A 20,456-nucleotide genomic window follows, 5' to 3' on the forward strand; every position below is an offset into this window, starting at 1 on the left:
AGAAATATCAGTAGATATGAGGGAAGGGCAGAAACTCACCTTGAACTTGAGAGGAGACCAAGAGGATAAGCATTTATTTTTTATTGGGAGCAAAAAATGTGAATAAGATTTGAGAGGAACTGTTGGGAGTACAATAGAAGTTACTCTTAATGAAACATGGAACACTTGAGAAGAAGTGTTGTGTAGAAGATACATAACTTCTAAGTTATGTATCAGGAAGACAAATTATGCATGTCTGGTGGATTTGCAGGTGGGATGGAGAAGAGAGAAATGTTGCCCCATGGATGATTAACAGAAGTACTGAAGCATGAATAAACTCAGTACACACACATGATTATATCTTCCTGTGTTTCTCTCAGAGATACCAACAAATTCAGCCTGAAACATTGAGCCTATATCAGCATGGAGTGAGAAAACATATAATAAATCAAAAGTTCCTGACTACAAACAAGAGTGCCAATTTCTTTGAATTGTTAGTTTGTAGTGCTATTTGTTGCTGGTGTAGTTTGCACAAACATCTCTAGGATAAGGGCATTGTGTTGCTGTTTTCTTTCAGCAAGACCAATTCCAATGCTATTACTGGTCTAGATGATACTTCTCCCTGCAAAACAAAATGAAAGAACCCTAAACCAATATGTATGATTCTGTAAGGAGAGGGTTATTTAAATAACAAAATTATAATAGCCCCAATGTGAAATGAAGGGAAAAAAAATAACATTGCCTGAAATTCTTATTTTCTTGTCCTTTTATGTGACTTAAGGGATTTCTCATGTAAACTGGATCTTTTTCATATAAACTGGATTGTGGTCAGCTTTCTCAATGGTGTAGATTGGCAATAATCTCACTGAGGCAATATCTGGGAGTTCATGAAACTGCTCATAAAGCTGCTTCTGTTTTTTTTGCATGTTTTTATCCTCGATAGTTGCTTGTCCCTGGTAAAGATGATAAGCTTATTGGGTATGTTCATCTTCATCCTACTGCCTACAGCAATACTGGAAGGTTTTATATACTGGACACTTGCTTTGTTTTCCAGACCTGTTGTAATTTTGGGCTTTAGAAAATGGAACTTCTCTGTTTCCCACAGATTGAGACCTGCTTGTTTATCCTACATGGCTTTCAGTTTGGCTATCTTCAAAAGCTCATCTGTCAGAAGAGAAGGAAGCTGACAGTGATGAGAAGGCAGGCAATCACCAAATTGTTTAGGCAGTGCTTTCTAGCAGGATTAGCAATACTTCTAGCAGAATTCTGTTCATTGTTTGTCCTGGGCCTCAGTTTGAGCTTAGGCATTTTCTGTGACAGTAGTACTTTTTCACCTAGACTTCCTCATTAAAATAGAGAGCATCCTGCACTCTTCCAGGGTCAGGCAGGACCTGAAACAAGTTCAGTTTTCTTGGAGAGAAGTCAGACATTCATCTACATGTTCCTTTTGAATCCATTGGTTCAGGAGATCTTCTCTCTGGTCAGCTGGGATGATGCCAAATTGTTGCCAGTCTTAAAGGGGTCTTGGCAGTTTTTGCAGCAAACATCCATGGCTTATGTTTAGTGCTGCTTTCCAACTTTCTGAGTCTTTCTCAGTTAGGAGAGACTGCCTGAGTCTCCTCCCATTTACACCCTGATTGGTGAGGGGCTTGGAGGAGAATTTTTCATCAGTCTGGTGGGTTATATAAAAACAAAAAAAAACTCTATAGCCTTCAATACTTGCTTATGGCTTTATTTCAGTGTTGCATTATGTTACACAAACCAGTTTGATGTCTGCTTCAGAAGCTGCAATTTCTGCTTTTAACATTATGTGCTTGAATTATAGCCTGGTTTACTTACCAGAAAACTAATCTCCAAAACAAACCAAGACATATACCAGCATGGCTGCTCAATGTGATTAAACATAGGCACTAACATACTCTGCTGGACCAAATGTCCATCTAATCCAGCATCTTGCCTTTATCAGTGCCTAGCAGCAGCAGCTGACTGAACAGTGTAGGAAATGGGTGCATTCTGTCAGCCACTGAAATATTAACAGTAGGTTTCTGACAGTTGTTTAGCTGCTGAGGTGGAAGCTACATTTGGGCTATTGCACTGTGAATAGCAACATCAAACTATTTATAGGTGAATTTGCTGCCTTTTTGAACTAATTTATAAATATATGTGGCTTACATAGTGTTTCACAGAAGCAAGTTCTTGCAGTTTACCTGCATTTTCTGTGTGTGAGATAGATTGGTGCAAGTAAAAAAATAGTTTCATTTGTATTAAACATACTGTCTTGTTGTCATTCCTCTCAGTACCATTTCTATTTCTTCCTGTTTTGAGGTAGAGCAGCCAGAATTATGTGCAGTGTGCATCACAGCAGAATGTTCCCTGTTTTTCCTCTGTTCTGTTTCTAATACCTTCTGGGACTTTTCTTGGACTTCTTGCTGCTGAGAGTTGAACTGTTTGCTTGCAGTAATCTTGAAATCTTTATTGTAAGTAGTCATGCCTAGTTTCACTTCATCATTGTGTATTTACAGCTAGATTATTTTTTCCTCTGAGTATATTATTTTGCACTTCTCGACCTGGGACAACAAAATGATAAATGAAAACCAGTCATTTGGTATTATCAGATCCCCTGTAACTCTCTGAAGTTTACTTTAATTACAACTATCTGAAATGATGGAAAGCATCACAATGTGTGCAAAATTCCTATTTGCCAGATAAGTTAAAAGTATGTTCACAGACTTAACCCTGATCCTTGTTGGGGTAACTTCCCTGCTCTTTGACTGTTCAGTGTTTTCTTTATTACTTTTGTGAAGGTCCTCTCATGACTTTTACTCTGTAAGGTGGTGTAAGGTATACAAATGGGTTTGCTTCTTTTTGTTTTTGTTGTAATACGCTGTATGAACATTTTGGTATTTGAGATGTAGGTCTTCCAGCATCTCTTTTCATTTGCTTTGAAGTTGGATGTCCAAAAGCTTAATTTCATTAAGATTGCAATCTTTTATATGAATACTTGGCAGACAGTGTTCCTTAGAAATGTGGGGGTTTGTTACTGGTTTTTTTTTTTTCTTTGTGTGTGTGTGGTTTTGTTTTCTATGCTTTGGGTTTTTGTTTAAATGGCCAGTGCTTTGTAATCTCAGTATCATGAATTATATCACCTTCAAAGGGTGATATAATTCATTCCTGCCTCTATAATTTGTTCCTACATCCTGCCTCATCCCAGCCTATTTTCTTCAGTTCTTTTCTCTTCCAAGGAAGAGAAAAGAACTGAAGAAGTCCTTGTCTTGCCTTTTTAACCAAGTCTGTGATGTTTTTACTATGACCAGCTGTGAGATTATTTTTTTTAATAGATACCAAGAATCTTCTGCTCATCTCATTTTGTTCTTGTGGTAGAATTTTTTTAAAATTAGATACTCTGGTTTGAAACTCAAAACTTCTCACTCACCTAGCATTGATATCAATGAGTTTTAAGGCAGTTTGACTGTCAGGCGAATGGCAGGTATTAACTTTCATAGGTTTACTCCTTGTCTAACTAGAATATCTTAATTTGATTATGGGGGAAGTTTGCATTAACCAGTTGAACTGTTAGGACAGTGGGAACAGATATTTCTCAGAGAATAAATACTGTTTGAAAGTAATGTTTCTTTTTAATATTATGCTTCTATATATATGAATTTACCTGTCTTATGCTGCTGTAGGTATTGATTGGGTGTTAAATAATTTAACTCACACAGTAGTGTGTGAGTGTTCATTCCTATATCTGGGGGATAGGAAGAAGGGCTACAACAGACACTTCTGTCCAGAAGACTCATAGCCTAGAGGACAAGGAGACTAATGTGTCATGTAGGAGCATGCTGATGTGGCATCCAGACTGTAACTTGTCAGAGGATATTCAAATGAACTAGTTCAGAACTTGGCAACACATAGTAGTGCTGATTTACCTGCAGTAGGAATTGCATCCTTTTCTTCAGCTTTCCTCAGTGTGCATGGATTATACAAATTTTCAGAAATCTAGGTGGCTTAGGTTATTGTTGGGGGAATCAATCCTCCTTCAACTTCTTGCTATTTGTAATTGCCTTTAGTAATTTGAATTACAATTTTACATTATTGTATTCAGAAGCTCACAGCACTTTGTACTCTTGTGTGGGTGCATGCTTGTGATGCTTTGCAAGTTGTGGAAAAAATATTTTTTTAGTAGATTAGTATTAAGCTGTTGTAGAATTTGAACAGTCTCTAGTGTACTGTGTGACTGCAGTAGGAACTCAATAACCACAAAAAGTTTAATTCATAAAAATTGCTGTTACCTTGAATGCTTGAATGAGAACTTTGATGCAGATTTTTGAAAAGTAAGACTGACAGTTTTTGATGTTCATGAATGAGAAGACTGTATATTGTGTTTTGGTTTTGTAGCTCATGAAGTTCAGCAGCTGAAGCTTGCTTTGGTGTCTGTCTCTAATTGGACAAAGCATGGTTTTGTGTGTTATGTTCTAAAAACATACAAAGCCAATAAATAAGTACTTGCATTGTTATAAATCACCTATTGTTATTTTGTTTTTGGAAGATGAAACTGTTAAAGTGACTTGACAGAGGCAAGTCACATGATCTTCAGAAACTGACAACACATGCTACTGCTGATCCCAGGGTCCTTTGGTCTGTTCAGTAAACAACCATTCCTGTCCACTTCAGAAAAAATGTATTTCTTACCATTCTACCCTCTTCCAGGACTAGAGCCTGTAGAGTGTATGAAAGGATGATGTACAAGCCTCTTCCCCCACAGAATTTGTGCCAGTTGTTATGTGCTTGGTAATGCAACTTGAGAAAATAGAAAGGGTGGAAATAATTTAAATTCTTACTGTTTCTCCAACAGATGATTTGAAAATATGACATCTAGCACAGGTTAAAATGACAAGAAGGACTATTACTCACTGGGAGTGACTTCGGAGACATTAAATACCTCTGGGTTTAGAATTCTTTAAAATGCTCATGTTTGGCTTTGGGAACCTAAATACCTTCTGTCTGAAACAAGCATATATGGGTTTTTTTTTTTGCAGCAGAGGGGACTGAAAAGAGTGTGGAGAATGGTACCATCCTTCTTTTCCTTCCTTCTAGGGCAGGTGTTATTTGAATGACAAGGGACTGAAACAAACTTGTAATTTAGTTGAGGTATGTTGTGCAGAATAGAGAGAAGGAAACAGCTGCTAAGATCAGAAAACAAATCTGTAATGGAGAATAGAAAACAGGTATTTCCAAGGTGTGTATATAAACTTGTTCTCACTTGTCCATCTTTTTTTGTGTAGGTTGTTGTCTAATAGTTCATTAGGACTCTGTCATAAATGTTTTCTGAAGTGTTGTCAGCATTTCCATTGCAATGGAGCTAGTTAAATCACTATTGAAACAATTATATATAAATATTTTTTAAAGTTGTATATACTCTGGATACTCTAATTTTGCCTAGAAAAATCTTTTCTCTTTGAATTGAGTTTAGCTGATCCCTGGAAGAAACAAACTGGTGATTATTTTAGGTTTCTTGTTGATTTTTTTTTTGAGTGTAGAATTACAATTTTTTAAGAAAAAAATTGAGTCAATTTTGGCCTCCAGTCTTCAGGTAAAGTTTGCATCTCTATAATTACCTTTAAGTCTTAGTGATTTTTAAAGGGTTTTTTTGTATGTATTTATTTATTTAATGCAGTATTATGATACGTGTTTGACCTCCAGAAGGTTACCCTGTTTTGCTTGGCTTGGTGAGGATGAATTTTGGGAGTTCATCTATACTTTAGTTGATGCCATTGTGTTTCTCCAGTAGTTTTGTGTCAGTCCCATGAGGCTGTGTTGCATTGAGTAGTTCACCTGAGTGTTATCCAGGGTAAAGCTATGAGAAAATATGGGGTTTATCTCACCATTATTCCATCTTGCCTGAATGAGAAAGTTCATGACTTACAGAGACAAAGTTCTTTGTCCTCAACATGAGTGCTGCAATATGGGGTAGATTAGAAATCCTAAGAGCAGAAAAAAGCCGCATTAAGTAAAGTAAATGGCTCAATGTAGTTGTCTGAATAGGACTACCTTGGCAGAAGAATCAAGTTCTCTATAAAATCTTCTGAGGTACTTGGGCCACAGCTTAGTTACACCTTCATTTAATAGTTTTGTATGAAAATAAACAGGGAAAGAAGGAATTGTTGAAAGAGAGGGAATGTGTGAATATTCAACAGTGTTGGACTTGTGTGTCTGTTGGGAGAAAGGAAAAATCTAAATATTCACAGTGCTCAGCAGGAAGAAGGGAAGAGGAGATTTTCTTCTTCTTAGAGGTGTGCTGTGAAAACAGGGATGCAGCCTAGCAGGCCAAGTCCTGTTGCATTCAAGGAACAAAAAACAACAGCTGACAATGGCTCAGAAGCTGCAGGGGAGCTGGTCTAGTAAAGAAGGAAAACATTAGGGCCCAATCTTTCACAGTAAATCACGATGCTGTCGTCTTTTTAAATACAGTCATTACAGCTGAAGGAAGCAGAGAGAAAAAGCCGATGCTGGAACAATCTGGTAGTTAAATCTAAGGGAAATGGGGAGAAGGGGTGGACACTTGCTCATCTGCAGCAGCACTGCACACAGAGCTACCTGATTTAGGCCTAGCGACAGCGCGTTGGAGGCCTTGGGAAGGCAGATCGCTCCGGCAGCGTGTTTTGTCAGCGTGACGTACTTGGGAGTGTGTACAGCCTGCATGCTGAATGCCAGTGGCTGCCTTTGACTTCGCTTCTCACAGTTCTAAGAATGTAATGAAATCCCTTCTCACTCACGCTTTTATTTTGGGATGGAGGGGGAGAGAAAGGAGCTTTCAATATTCTGAAATGTTCAGAGTTTGAAACAAGCATGTTTTACCCAATTCTGTTTACTGCCTTTTTATTTAGACTATGTGTGAAACACATTGATACCTTTATATGCTCTATCATAATTTATCAGTACACAAAACTAGAAACTCATAGAAACCTAATTGATCCTTATCTAATTGGGAATACAGTACTTATTGTTGGAGGGTCTCAAGCTGGTCTTTTTTTTTCTTTCTTTGCTGGTCTCTGTGCTCAGGAGATCAGGAATGCCAAAATGACAACATGGTTTAAAGAAATAATAGCTGGTGAAATTGAAATAAGTTTGACTAAAGAGTGAATCAAATGCAAATATAAAACGAGAGTGGTTTTTACTAAATGCAATAAGGCTGTACGTACATGTTGTAGTCAAAAGGAGAGGAAAATGTGATACCTGTCTGGTAGCAGCAGAGGGTCCCAGCCGCCTTTTCAGAGTCCAGAGCACCCGACAGAATCAACAGAAGTCTGAGACTGTTTTACGTAGAACTTTGTCAAACTGTATTACCAGTATTCGTTCTAGAAAAAAACCAATTTTAGCAGGTGACCATTACCTTTTTCGTCTTGTTTGTAAAATCTGAAGACAGATTAAGAAACAAATGATTATTCTTATGATACTTTTTTCATGTGAACATCTGTTCACCAACAAATCATTTTCATATTGTGTTTTGGCAATAATTTAGAAGCCTAACATATTAGAGCAAGTAATCTGTAGTTTGTAAAGGCAAGAATTTATGTATAGTTTCTCATTTTGAGCCATGTCACTTCCTGTTAGAATGGAAGCTCCACATCAGATGAAATGTACTCCTATATTCTTAAAAATATTCTTATAAGTATTTTTCAGTATCATAAAGTACAGAATACTAGAGTATGTATTATCAGCTAATTTTCAAGTTTATTTACTTATATACATTAAATGGTTTCTTTTTAATGCATGTGATGAAATAATTAAATTGAGGAGTCCGGTTTATTATAAGAACTTTGACAGACTAAGTGGGGGCCAGTACCTGTTGGAGTTTACTGACACGAAAGTTGACCATAGCAAAGTCAGCATAGGTTGACTTAGTATTTAAAGAATGCCTGTGCCATAATGAGGTTACACAGAAAATAATAATGATTTCTATTCTGACTGAGTAACAAGCAGAACAGAAAGAATTCAGGACCACCAAACTCAGATGCATCTTTACCCCTAGTTGTTCTGTAGGTCTTCTAGAATCAAAATGAAAAGGATGTTCAAATGTGACTCTGTCACTGAAAATGTAGCTCACAAGCGAAATTTCTGACCATATGGGGAAAGTGAAAGGTCACTTCTTGAGGATCATTTTAATTAAAAAGAATCAGCAATGTGCACAGTCCTGTACCCAGTATAGCACAATGGAACTTGATAACTGCTGAAGTAAGGAAGGAAGGTCTCCCTTGTGCTGCCAGCACAGTGGTTCTACTGCTGAAGCTTGTGCATGATATTCCCCATACCAATATGTGAATCACTTCAACTTTTTGTGGAGTGTGACACCCCCTTGCCCACCACTCCCCCCAGAAAAAGTGAGGACTGCTGAAGGTAGGACTTCTTAGCTGGAAGAGGACATGAAGGCGAGAGTGCCTTGGCCAGCCAGATTAGCTGACTCTGGGAGTGTTATTTAGCCTGCAGGCTAAATAAGAAAGAAATTGAAGGTAGAACTATAAACTTTGAGCAGAACTAGGTTTCACTTAAGTCTCTTGTTATACTGGTAATCTAAACTTTCCTTGTGCATGCTTGGCAAACTGCATTTAGCTTTTATGGACACATTGAGACAAGGGTTTTACTGAAAATACAGCATTTGATTTTGAAAGAACTTTAGAAATGCAGGACTATTAGAGATTTCCTTTTGTTTTATGGTACCCTGCCATACAATCACTAATCACAATACACCTGCATTTTTAAATGTTCGCATGTTATTACATGTGTACTTGCTTCTGTCTGATATTTGTGGAACAGTAATATCAGTAGAAGCTTGTGTAGCTAATCTCTCTAAATCTGTCACTGCAAATCTCACTGCTGCTCCTTGTGATTCTCAGGCAGCGATTTTTTAAACAGAAAGCCCTTGTGATTGCAGGGTTTGTCTTTTTTTCTTCATTGAAAATGCCCGTTAAATTTCTTTGTTCAACAAATTATCACACTTTGCTTTTTTATTTCTTAATTTTAAAACACATTGTGGAATTGTGTCTGTTTCCTGTCTGTTACATGCAAGTTGCCCTTCATCAAAATGCATTTAACACAGATTTATACACTTAACCAACACTCCCTTTGAGTAGTTTTCACTATGCTTCGTAAACTTAGAAATGCTGCATAGATAATATTTATTAGGTAAAAGGAAACTCGGGGTCGTTAATTGAGGTCTGCTGTTCTGAAATTTCTTTAGGGAAATAAAAGTTCAGACTCTTGGGATTCTGTATAAATGTAATATGAAGTCTTCTGTAATGCAGAATGATCTTCTAGGATATGTGTGCTCACTTTAAATAAATTAGTTTATGCATTCATGTTGTATAATCCTTTAAAAATTTTTTATGTTTCATCTTAGTCCTCTCGGTTGTTTAGTCATAATATTTTGCTTTTCATCAAAATACTAGACGTAAGAAGCCTTTAACTGATTTGCAGTCACTCTGTGCTAACACGAAACTGAAAGCTTGCTTTTACTTGCTTTGTTTTGGACTTGCACTTTCACTGTTTCCTCTCTAAATTCTGGAAGAATGCTTTGAGTCATATATACTTCATTTATCCTGCTTTCCCTCTCCGAGAGTATAGAGAAAATCTCTTCCTTCCACCTTAATTGAGGAGATGTGTGTGTTTTGCCGAATTTTATTCCTCATGTTTAGTGTTTTCTCTTTTCACTTTTTTTTTTTTTTCCTTCACTTGTTTGGCATTTCCCCCTGCTGGCCGCCTGCAGTAACGGCACCTCTTTCCCCGTGGAAATGGAGGGCCAAGGCTGTGTCGCTGAGGCGTTGGGCAGCTCTTCTGACATTTTTTTTGGTGTCCTCTGAATGTCTCTGGCAGATAGATAAAATTCAAAGAATAGTCTGTACAAGCAGGGCGTGCACATATCTGAGGTTCTCTCTATCACAAGTGCAGTTACTCTTCCAGTGATAGTCAGAGGTACCTCTAGTTTTGCATTTCATGCCTGCAGTCTTGCAACACTACCCAGATCATCTCCTTTTGTACCCTGGACCTCATCCCAAAACTCTTAAGGCACTTCTGCCGCACTAATGTATCATTCCCAGTTCTTTCCAAGATAAAGTGGGTTGCTAGGAGGGGAAAAAGGGTTTGGCACTCAATAAGAAATTTCTCTTCATGTTTAAAAGATTAAAACTAAAAATCAGAGATCCCTCCCTTCTTAATGAAATTTCAGGGGCAAAATTAGTTTTATAGGTACTGGGGTAGAGTTTTCTTAATTTTTTCTAGTTCCTTGCATTTGTGGTTGCTAAATCAATTATTAGCATTTATTGTGTGTGTTCTTTCTAGAACGGGTCTTCTCTCCTCCTCTCAACTGCCTCTCTTCCCCTTTTTCCCAAGTAGTCCCATGTCTCTGAGGTATGAAAGGAAGGCAGAAACTTCTCAGGGAATGCAATAAGAAATTCACAACACAGTTTAAGAACAATATATGTTAATAAACTGATTTTGCTAGACATGCTATTAAAAAACAAAACAAAACCATAAAGCACAAACATTCAAATAACTTCCTTTTGCATTTCTTATAAATTTAGACACCCAAATAGTGGGCTGTTACAGTTAGGAGGGGACAGCTCCTTCCATTTTCTGTTGGCCTTCCATCTTATTTTCCTTCTCAGTGGTATATATACTTTGTAAATACTTGAAAATAATTTAAAAAGAAAAAATACAGTTTTAAGACTTCACAGATTAACTGACATCTTTTTGAAGTTAAATTGTTAAACAATGTTTAAAAAAAAATCCCAACCAACCCATGTTTCCAGCAACATTATGAAATATCAAATAATGCAGCAAAACATTTTTAGAAACAAATGCCAAACTCTGCCTTCTCCTAATTTATACCTTCACATCATGTAAACATTTTAATTTTGCAAAAGATTCCTCAGCTCCCCACTTCAAATACGAACTTTGCTGTTGCACTGCTAATAAAAGATAAACTTACAGACCTTATTAGTACTCTTGGTGTGTGTTTAGCTAACCAGTCCTTCTAAAAAGTAATTCACTGAAATAAAAATCCAGGTCATACAACTTTTCTTTACATGAGCAAGAATTTAGCCACACTGCTTATAGAATGATTTTGTGTGTACCTAGAACCTGGTGAAAAGTAACTCACTGAGCAAAGTGAGGCTTAGTGGTTCTGCAATACAAGAACTTCTGAATGCAACAGTGCTGTAAAACCCTTGTACACTGGTGGCTGGGTACAAAAAGGAGAATTTTACTGATGGTGATTTTATGAATGTTAGGTTGAATGGGGAGTCCTTGATACCAAGTCAGAAGGAAATCTGCCAGGCTCACTAATGGTCATAGGTTAGAGAGGCTTCTCTGATTCAAGAGATAGGCTAAGGCTGTGCAAAGAAGAGGGGTTTATGCACAGGTAAAAAGGGTAGAGCAATATATCTTGAATCTGCTCAACTGACAGAGATGATTCTGAGATTTAAACCAGCTAATTTTGTGCTAATTTTCTACTTGGCTAAATGTAGTTTATCATTTTGCCAGAGTGTGATTTCATAGTCCATCCCACCCCCAAGATGCCAGGAAAGCCTGTGTTCAGGAAGAATCACTAGTGCCCAATGGAGCTGTAGTCATAGGACAAGAGCTAAGAGGGTAATTGTCAGCTATTTACATGTGTTTGGTGCCACGGCAAGTTTTGGTGGATATTTTAAGAATCAGCTTGTGAAGTGGTTTTATCTCTAGTGTAGAGATGGTCTTTTAAACTGTATTGAGTCTTCTAGCTAATTTTCTATGTGTTAAATATAGTACTGCTTCTGCAAAGACAAATGATAGTGTCACACACTTCTGTTTAAACTTAGCTTGATGGTTTTATAAAGTGTTTCAGGGATGGTGAAGCAATCTGTCTCCAAGTGAAGTCAGCTTCAGGTGTCTTAAACTCTAAACTGCATTTGCTTCATGACAAATCATAGCAGCAGAAGAACTTTTAGGTAGAACTGAAGTTTGTAGTTTGAATCCTTTAAGTTGTCTGCATGCATAAGCAGAAAATCCAGGCTCCTTGACCAGTTTAGGAGGAGTTAATCTATCAGTATTGTGTGGGGATAAGGAAGGAGGAGGAGAGAGCAGTTGTACAGATGGACAAACTGGAAGGCATGACTTGTATACTACAGTGCAGTCTCAGTTATCTTGAGTGATCCTCTTGGTCTCTTTACCACCTGCCTGGCATGTGTTAGTGGGGCTGACTGGGAATTCTCCAGCTACGGCACAACAGGAAGATCAGATTCTATGCACTGGTACAAAGGAGGCTTCTTTTTGTCACAGAAGCAACAGCACCACCAATGCTAATGATGGTCATTGAAACATGAGTCTTATAATAATGTCATATGAAATTTGTTATATACCCTGTCTGGCCTGTGTTTGGTCTTCTTAAGACTGCAGAAATCTTGCCCTGTGAAGGAATATGAGTTGCTGACTTGCAAATCACAGTAAAGTATCTGCTATGACTTATTTTCTTAGAAGATAGTGATAGAGTGCTCTCTACATACAGAATGTCTTTCAAATATGGGAGGGAGAGCTGCTGCTTTGAGGAGTTCACATCTAAAAACAAAAGTCCAGAAAAAAAACTCTAAATCCCTCCTGTGTGGTGTGTGTTTTGCACACACACAAAAAAAATTAATAGTGCCTTACCCTCATATTGTAGAGCAATTCTCTGAAATGTGAAAAAATATCAGGTTCACAATTGCCTGTGCACAGCATTTAGTCCTTTTTTTTCCTGTGTACTAACCAAGATGAAGATCCTTTTGGCAAAAAGTAAAAGATACATAATAAAAGATTGTAACATGATATGAATGGATAAACTTCCATGGTCTGACAGTAAACATTTGCTAGTTTCTAGAGTTAGGAAAAATGTAAAGAAAAAATTGCTGAACATGACATTTAATTTTTTCCAGTTTTTCCAAGTGAGTCTGGTTACAGGAGCATAAACGTGATTGTATAACTTGAAGGTAGTAATAAGTATATAATTGTTATAAACAGACATCTTAATATGAAGATAATTAGCATTTAAACAGTCTTAAGCCTTCAGGTGCAGTATGCTAAAATGTTTTCACCACCATGTGTTTTTCTGATGTCCTCAGGTGCTACCAGGCCTTAAACATAGGAGTTTTGAGATCTTAGGTTTCATAATGGCCCCATGAAATGAGTAACTTTTCTAATCATAGATCATACATATATTTTGGGAAGAAGACAGGGCTCTTAATTTGACTCCCAGACCTGGGGTTTAAAAACCCCCAAAATATTACAGAATATACTGTAATAATCTGAGAGTTAACGTTGCAGGCTCGTTAACTTGGACAATTTACAGCATGTTTCTAGAGCCTTCAAAAGGCTACCTCAGTAAATTGGATTGCTGAGATTTTGTGGTACATTTCTGCTGAAGTTTTTTGTTACAAATCCCTGTGTAATGCTAAACTCTTCAGACTTCTCTATTGATATGAGTGATTGTGAGCTGTCTAATCTTAACTTTCTAATGTGTGTTGTAGTGAGCATGAGAGAGGCAGTGTGAGTTTCTAGATGTACTTTTGCTGTGAAGAAGAAATAATCTCATTTCATCTACAGAGTGGACTTTATCCCTTTTTCATTAATACTATTCTGTGTTGGTTCCCAGTATCCACAAACACAGGGAGTTTTCAAGAACCAAACTTACTGCTGTTCTCTACTATAAAAATGATAAGAGCAGTTGAAAACTTATGTCTGTTTAAGTTGTTTGGGATTACCAATCTTGGGTATTTGTTCTTAATTTCTCTGTCTCAATTCTCTATTTAAGAAAACTTGCCTGTATCAGGCACAAGTTTTTCTGTGGCTCTCAGTGCGTTGCTTATGAAGAAACCAATTATTTATTTGTCATAGGGCTTAGATGTTGAGTTTAAAAAGCCATGCAAATCAAAATTCAGAATTACAAGAAATTCAATTAATACTTCACTCTTTGTGCTTGTCCTCTCTACTAAATGAGGCAGGGACATTAGTAAAAATAGTATACCTGCGTGAGGGCAGAATTTTATATTGCCAGAGGTTTGACATTCAAAGGTTAACCTGTTCTAAACACTAAAGAAAAAGCCTGCAGTAAATTACCTACAGAAGAGGATGCAAATGTATTTCCATTCCCTATATAGGTCCTCTCTCTAAGTGACTTCTCCAAGGCAACACAGTGGTTCACTTGGATAGTCACGATTAAACTCCTTGTGTTCTAAACTTTGTCCTTGGGAGCTCCTGGCTTCTGAGTCTGGGGTTGCAGCAAGATTAAATAGAATCTGAAGGCTTGTAACTGTGCAGCTTTTTTCTGCACAGTTCCATCTTGATGGAGCTAGGGTCCTGCTATGGAGGCGAGTCTCTACGTAGGGGGAAAATAGGAAGGAAGGAACAGTTGCTGTTATTTTTAAGTGACAGCTTTCTTGTCAGGTTGTGTGTACTTGTGTTACAAGTAAATTGATATTTTTCTTTTCTTAAGTAAAAATCATGCTTATTTATTCTAAGACTCCATTTGCAGATGTGTAATACTGACTATTTTGTTTAGCTTTCCAAAGGCAGTAATCTAGAGCAGTGAGATTTTTATTATTATTATTTTTTTATTAATAAGCATGGACAGGTATTTGCTTATGGAAGAGGGCACTTAGTACTGGCATGATGAAAAGGCTTCCTCTGTAGGTCTCTGGACCAATTAAGTGACTGATTGATAGTGGGAGGTGGAGGTCACAAGTAGGATTTTAAAACCAAAAAGAAACAGCTAGAGTTTGAGAATAATACCTGTCTCTCCAGCACCCTCAAAAAAATTACAGTATTTAAAACTTTGTAGCATCTAGAGTGAAGGTACTTACTTTGAATACAACCTCAAAACAGTCCATACTTCCCAGCTCATAACCTGTCATGGTAGCAGCCGGATGTTATGGAAACTTACCTGAAATTGCTCTAAAATTAAATATCACCTGTAATATTCTGTGGTTCAAAATGCACAATGAAATTTGAGATTAGGAGACTGACAATACTGCCAGCAGTAGGCTTCCTGTTTTCTTTTCTGTTCTTCGTGGTCATCAGCACTTGGTTCTGCTGGTTAGTAAATGGAAACCTTCCACTTGTGCTGGTCTCCAATGAGCAAAAGATGATTGTGACTTGCTACTGCTGTATCTTTTTATAAGGCTGGGCCTTAAACCTCAGCTCTGTGATGACTTATGTGTGGATAGAAACATCTGCAAAGATCTTGTTAGCTGTGAAGTTAAAGCTTCAAATACACTAATATTATAGTATATTACTAGAAAATTGGGAGTATTTTGGAGCTTTTTTTTAGCGTCAGGCAAAGTAATTGAGCAAATGAGTTATCATTTATATTGTAACTATCTTTTTAGAACTCTGACTCATGAGTTTTTTATGATTTATGTGGTGATTTCAGAGGTATTACCTTGCTGTGCTACAGAATGTTCTACCCATGACCCAGGCAGTGTAACAGGCAGTGCCTTTTCTTGGCCTCCACCTTTTGTATCCCACCATATTGGCTGATGCTGCTGTTGTTTCAGTCCCTAGCGGTACTCTGGGACTTGAGCTCTGGTGACTGAGCTGACCTACCACCTGTTCTACCCTCTTTGGGTGTTAGTGTAACCTCTAGCAGAGATGGTGGGCAAATGTCTAGGCTGGGTAACCTCGTCATATTTAGCTGTGGCAACTGACAAGGCTTACGATATAGATCTTAATAAATGTAATGGAGAGCAGGTCTTTCCCCTCTGGGAGGGGGACAGTGACCTTGCACAGAACTAGAAAAATTTGTACCTCGAATTGCTTCTCCCGCTATTGACAGTAATAGTTTGTATTTTAATCCATATTAAAATTGTAAGTTTCCTTAGTTTTCCCTGCCTCTTTGAACAGATTTTCTTTCAAAGCAGTGTTTTATAGTTAGCTTCAGCATTTTTAAAAAAAATTACAACTCCCCTGAAGAAAAATCAACCAAAAACCCCTTTCTAAAGTCCCAACCCTTCCCTCTCCAACTTTTCAAATATTTGAATTTTTTGTTTTCTTTTTCTAGTTAAAATATTTATAATTATCTTTTTGTTGTTGTTGTTGTTTCTTTTCTTTTGTAGGAGGGGGTAGAGAGCTGAAAGGGATAACTTACTCAAAACTGGTAAGTACTTCTTCCCAAGGCTAAAATTGCTTACCTAAGAATAGATGATATGAAGAGCTGGCATCCATTCCTGGAAAAGTTTGATGGTTACTGAAACCGAAATTCCATCTATTCTTATAATCAGTCTTAAAAAGTAAATGTTGCTGATGGAAGGCTCAGTCTTATAAATAAAATCTCTGTAAGGCTGAGATTTGGGCCCAAGGGTCTGTAAGTAAAATGGACATTTAAATTCACCTACTCAAAAATATTTTTTTTCCTGTGTAAATGTGAAAACCAAATTTATTTGAAGGGATTTTTTGCTCAGAAAGACTTCTCTCTAAAATTCTGAGTTATTCGGATCCTTTCATACACACAGAAGGCATTCATGGCTTTGTGTGTGTCCTACCTTTGTTTATATAAATATATATGCCTTGTCAGCTGTGTTTCTAGTGTAGCTTCCAAAATAGCCATAGTTGAAATAGTATTGTGGTATTTTAGAGGTTCCCATGTAGATTGTATTTAATTGAGATAACAGAAGTGTGAATCACTTATGTGATTATTGTAGAGTTTAAGGTTTCATTCAGTCTTTGAATATTTAAAGAGTCTATATGCAGTGCATTGGGGCACTTATCTGAGTATGAAATTATAAGTCTTGAAGCAACCTCTTAAGAAATAAGTGATTATTGGTAGTAAATGAATGCAAGCAAGAAATTGAATGGAGGACTGCTGTCTCCAATAGTTGAAATCAATCAAAAAAATGCCTCATTTACCTCTTGCTCAGTTTTCTTCCTGGCTGAGATTTGGAATTATGACTGGATGTAGAGGAGATGCATGTGCTCTTGTATCCTGTGCCTTCCTTTTGGAAATCACCAATTCTAGTATTGACCAAGGCATTTGCTTGTTTTCCTTTAAAAATAATGAGATTAAGAATTTTTTCAGGCCAAGCCATTCATGCAGTTTCAGTCATCTACAAGCTTTTTATTAGAAATAAGTCCACTGCCAGAAGAGTAAAGTGGAAAATGCACCATGTTCTATGATTAATTCAGAGATGGTTTTACACCTCTTCGAATGTGGTATTATAGATAGTTTATAATGCTACTGAACTTAAGTTTTTTAATCTTCCCTTTAAGTTCAGTCTATAAGAAGAAAAATTCAAAAACACTGAATGTTTTTACACTATCAAAATGTATAGCCACTTATGTAGTTTTTTACCTCCTCTCAAAGGAAGTATGAGCAATATTTAACCAGATGCCCTGATAGATATTTATAGACTTTTTTCTGTGTAAACCAGGAAAAAGCAGTTCAGGCTTTGCTGGATGTAAGGAATGTTTGGGTTTTTTTTTTTTTTTTGCCATTTATTTTTGGTTCTTTTTTGGTTTTTTAACTATTGGTTGTGTAAAAGGTACTTCAGGGAATTCTAGGCAGGGATAACAGAGTAGTTATTCCTGCTTGGGAAGGGAAGCTACATGTGTGTATCCTAGAAAGAAACAATTGTATGTATTTCATATTCAGAATTTGGCAACCTGACCAAAGTTTTAAATGAAATAAATTTTTTCATATTTATACCCCTATAAACATAGCTAGGCTGAGCAACTACTTTTTTTCTGCAAGGCAGTGTCACTTTGTCCTTGAACCTCTTAAAAATTAATTTTGAAAAATCTTGCTAGCTGTTCAAGGCATAGATGCAATTAGCTTGGATAAGTTTTTATGAACCATCAATACTGCAATTTCTATCTGTCAGATTAAGTTGTGCATTAATAGAAGTTGCTCAATCTTTATATGTTCTTTTACAGAAATACTGCGTCTTATTTGCCATGAACATGTTTTGGACCTTACAATGACATATATTTAAGTGATGGATATTTTTTACATTCTTTTGGATCTCTTTTACATTCAGTTGAGATAACTGTTTTGCTGCTCTGCTCTCAAGTTTGAAGTTAGCATGTAGCTGCAGAGCAGTGCAAACTATTCATCATGCATACCTTCTGATTTTTTGAAGACACACTGAGAAAGAAACTGGCCATATCTGCCTGTCTTTACCCTGAAACTGAATTTCCAAGGGTCAAAAAGACTTCTACCCTCTGCAGTGGGCTCCAGTGTTCATTAACCAGTCTCCCACGTGGTTTTCTGAAGCATGGCTTCTTTTGAACCTGCAGTGGTGGGGACTCAAAGCGTGCTATAATTGTTCTTGTCAGTGAGTGGAAGTAATAATCCATGATTCTGTTTTCTCATTACTGTTTGTGGTAATAGGACAGGGACTATATGTAATTTCCATGTATCCCTTGATACAGATTACAATTTTATTGAGACTAGTGCTGCAAAGGCAGCTGTTTTCACTCATCTGTGTCACATGTGGGAGAGGCCCTTGCAGAAGGTCATTTCATGTGTTGGCTAGAAAGTTTGATCGAGCCTTTGTTATTTAAATAAATAACTTTAGGCTAACAGCAGACAACACTGACAAAGAGTTTAAATGCAATGCTCCCCTTTATAGTCTACTCTTTTTTGTAATATTTCTGTTTGAAAAGATAAATGATAAATAAACAAAACAAAACACTCACCTTCAACCTTTTTTTTTTCCAGGAGTTCACAAATTTGTCCACTACTTCAGTTTACTGTCGTGAGACAGCATTAAAATAAAATTCTTTAACTTATGGGAATTACTCTCTTTTTACAGCCTGCATGTCTAATCAAAGCTGTCAGGATCCTTTTGAAAACATTGTAGTCTCATTAGGAAGGCCTCTGAATTGGCAACAACACCTGTGCAATGAATGTGAGCAATTTTCAAAGAATAAGAAAAGAGGAACTATTTTAACACTGCAGCAATTCCTTAATTGTGGTGTCTGGATGAAAAAGTGACTGGAGAAATTGCTATATAATGTTTTCCAGTGACTTTCATGTGTTTGCATTTATAGATGTTTTTACACAGGTTCCACTGTGATTTGAGCATATGGGAATCTGGATCCTGTTTCAGAAGCTGATACTTTTTAACATATTTCTGAAAAAAAAAAAGCTCTTGTCCAGCATTCAGGGCTTTAGAAGTATGTTTGATAATGCTTTTCTATGGGGGGATCAATTTGTTTGTAGAACAAGTGAAGATGCTAAACTTTATACTTATGATCTACAAGTAGATTTCCAAGATAAAATTAATCTTTTTGAAATGTCCTGTGCTGCTTAATATCACTCTTCTGTTCCTTCAGAACAGATTTCAACTGAAATTACTAACTTGGCACAAACTTTAGGCAGTGAGTTATTAATATATTAATGTTGCTCTGTTAAGTAAAATGCACACTGTCCCATCTAAAACAGCTCTATAGTATCACAAAAGTGTGTTAATGCAGTACAGTCAATTTAACTATTTATTGTGGAATTCTATTCTCCAGAATAAGTTTTCATCTACACAGATTTTTAAAACATTCTCGGTAGTTAAATTTGCTAATTTAATATGCAACTCCAATAGGATATTGGTAGGAAATAGCTGCCTGCAGACTAAGATAAGGGATAAGTATGTCAACTTTGGGATATGTGGGAAGTAACAATTTTGGCTAAATGATTCCAAGGCAGGCATTTTGTAGAGCCTGCAGACTTCTTGTGTTCAAAAGACTGAGTGTATTTAGGCTAGAAAACTGCATTTGAATATAGTTCTCTATTGAATTCCTGTTGTGTTATAATCTCCTTTTTTCAAATGGACTCTTCTCCTTCACTAACCAAAAAAAACCCTTTATTTTTCTATAGGACTGGTGTTAAAGAGGAAAGCAGAAACTAAAGGCACTGGAATCAGCAAAGACACTTCTAGAGAAAGTGGAGAAGGTAGAGAATGGAGCTGCAGACTCTACAGGAGGCTCTGAAAGTGGAAATTCAGGTTCACCAGGTAATTTATGTACTTTCTTGCTTTAAAGCAATAGCAGCATTAGTACTGCTGACAGTATTACTACTAATGGGAGCATTAAGCAATAGCACTACAACTATAATAATAATTATTTTATAAGCTTGAAACTGCTTCAGAATTTTATACTCTGCATTTTGACCTGACCACCTGTTGTTTTTTAGCAAATGTGAAAAATCTGCATATCAAACTGTGGGTGGTGATTTTTTTTTTTTAGTATTTTGTAGCAGTAATAAAAACATTCTGAAAACAGTTTTCAGCTGCCTCTGTCTGGAAGGTTTTTCTGATGTTCTGAAGCCAGCTTCAGTATTCAGTTGGCAATGGAGGAATATGGTGGAGGAACTTTGAAGTGAAAGGTATATAGTGCTGCATAGTTTAATCTGGTTCTTCTCTTCTGGAATGTCTTCAACTTCAGTAGCTTCTAAACTATTTTTAGATAACCAAAATGTTGTAGTGCTT

General features: G+C 36.8%; 1 protein-coding gene across 7 annotated transcripts in view; it reads left to right on the forward strand.

Moving 5' to 3' along the window:
* The window catches only part of PHF21A (PHD finger protein 21A), a 125,353-nt gene that overhangs the window by 14,930 nt on the left and 89,967 nt on the right, over positions 1–20,456 (forward strand). For all 7 annotated transcript variants that reach the window (XM_030240279.2, XM_050975841.1, XM_050975842.1 and 4 more), the window contains 2 exons: positions 16,095–16,135; positions 19,847–19,982. In XM_030240279.2, coding sequence (XP_030096139.1) covers positions 19,929–19,982 — 54 coding nt within the window. In that variant the 5' untranslated portion in view covers positions 16,095–16,135; positions 19,847–19,928. The remainder of the gene's footprint in view (positions 1–16,094; positions 16,136–19,846; positions 19,983–20,456) is intronic.

Source organism: Serinus canaria, chromosome 5 (genome assembly GCF_022539315.1).
Source record: "Serinus canaria isolate serCan28SL12 chromosome 5, serCan2020, whole genome shotgun sequence".
Taxonomy (NCBI): Eukaryota; Metazoa; Chordata; class Aves; order Passeriformes; family Fringillidae; genus Serinus; species Serinus canaria.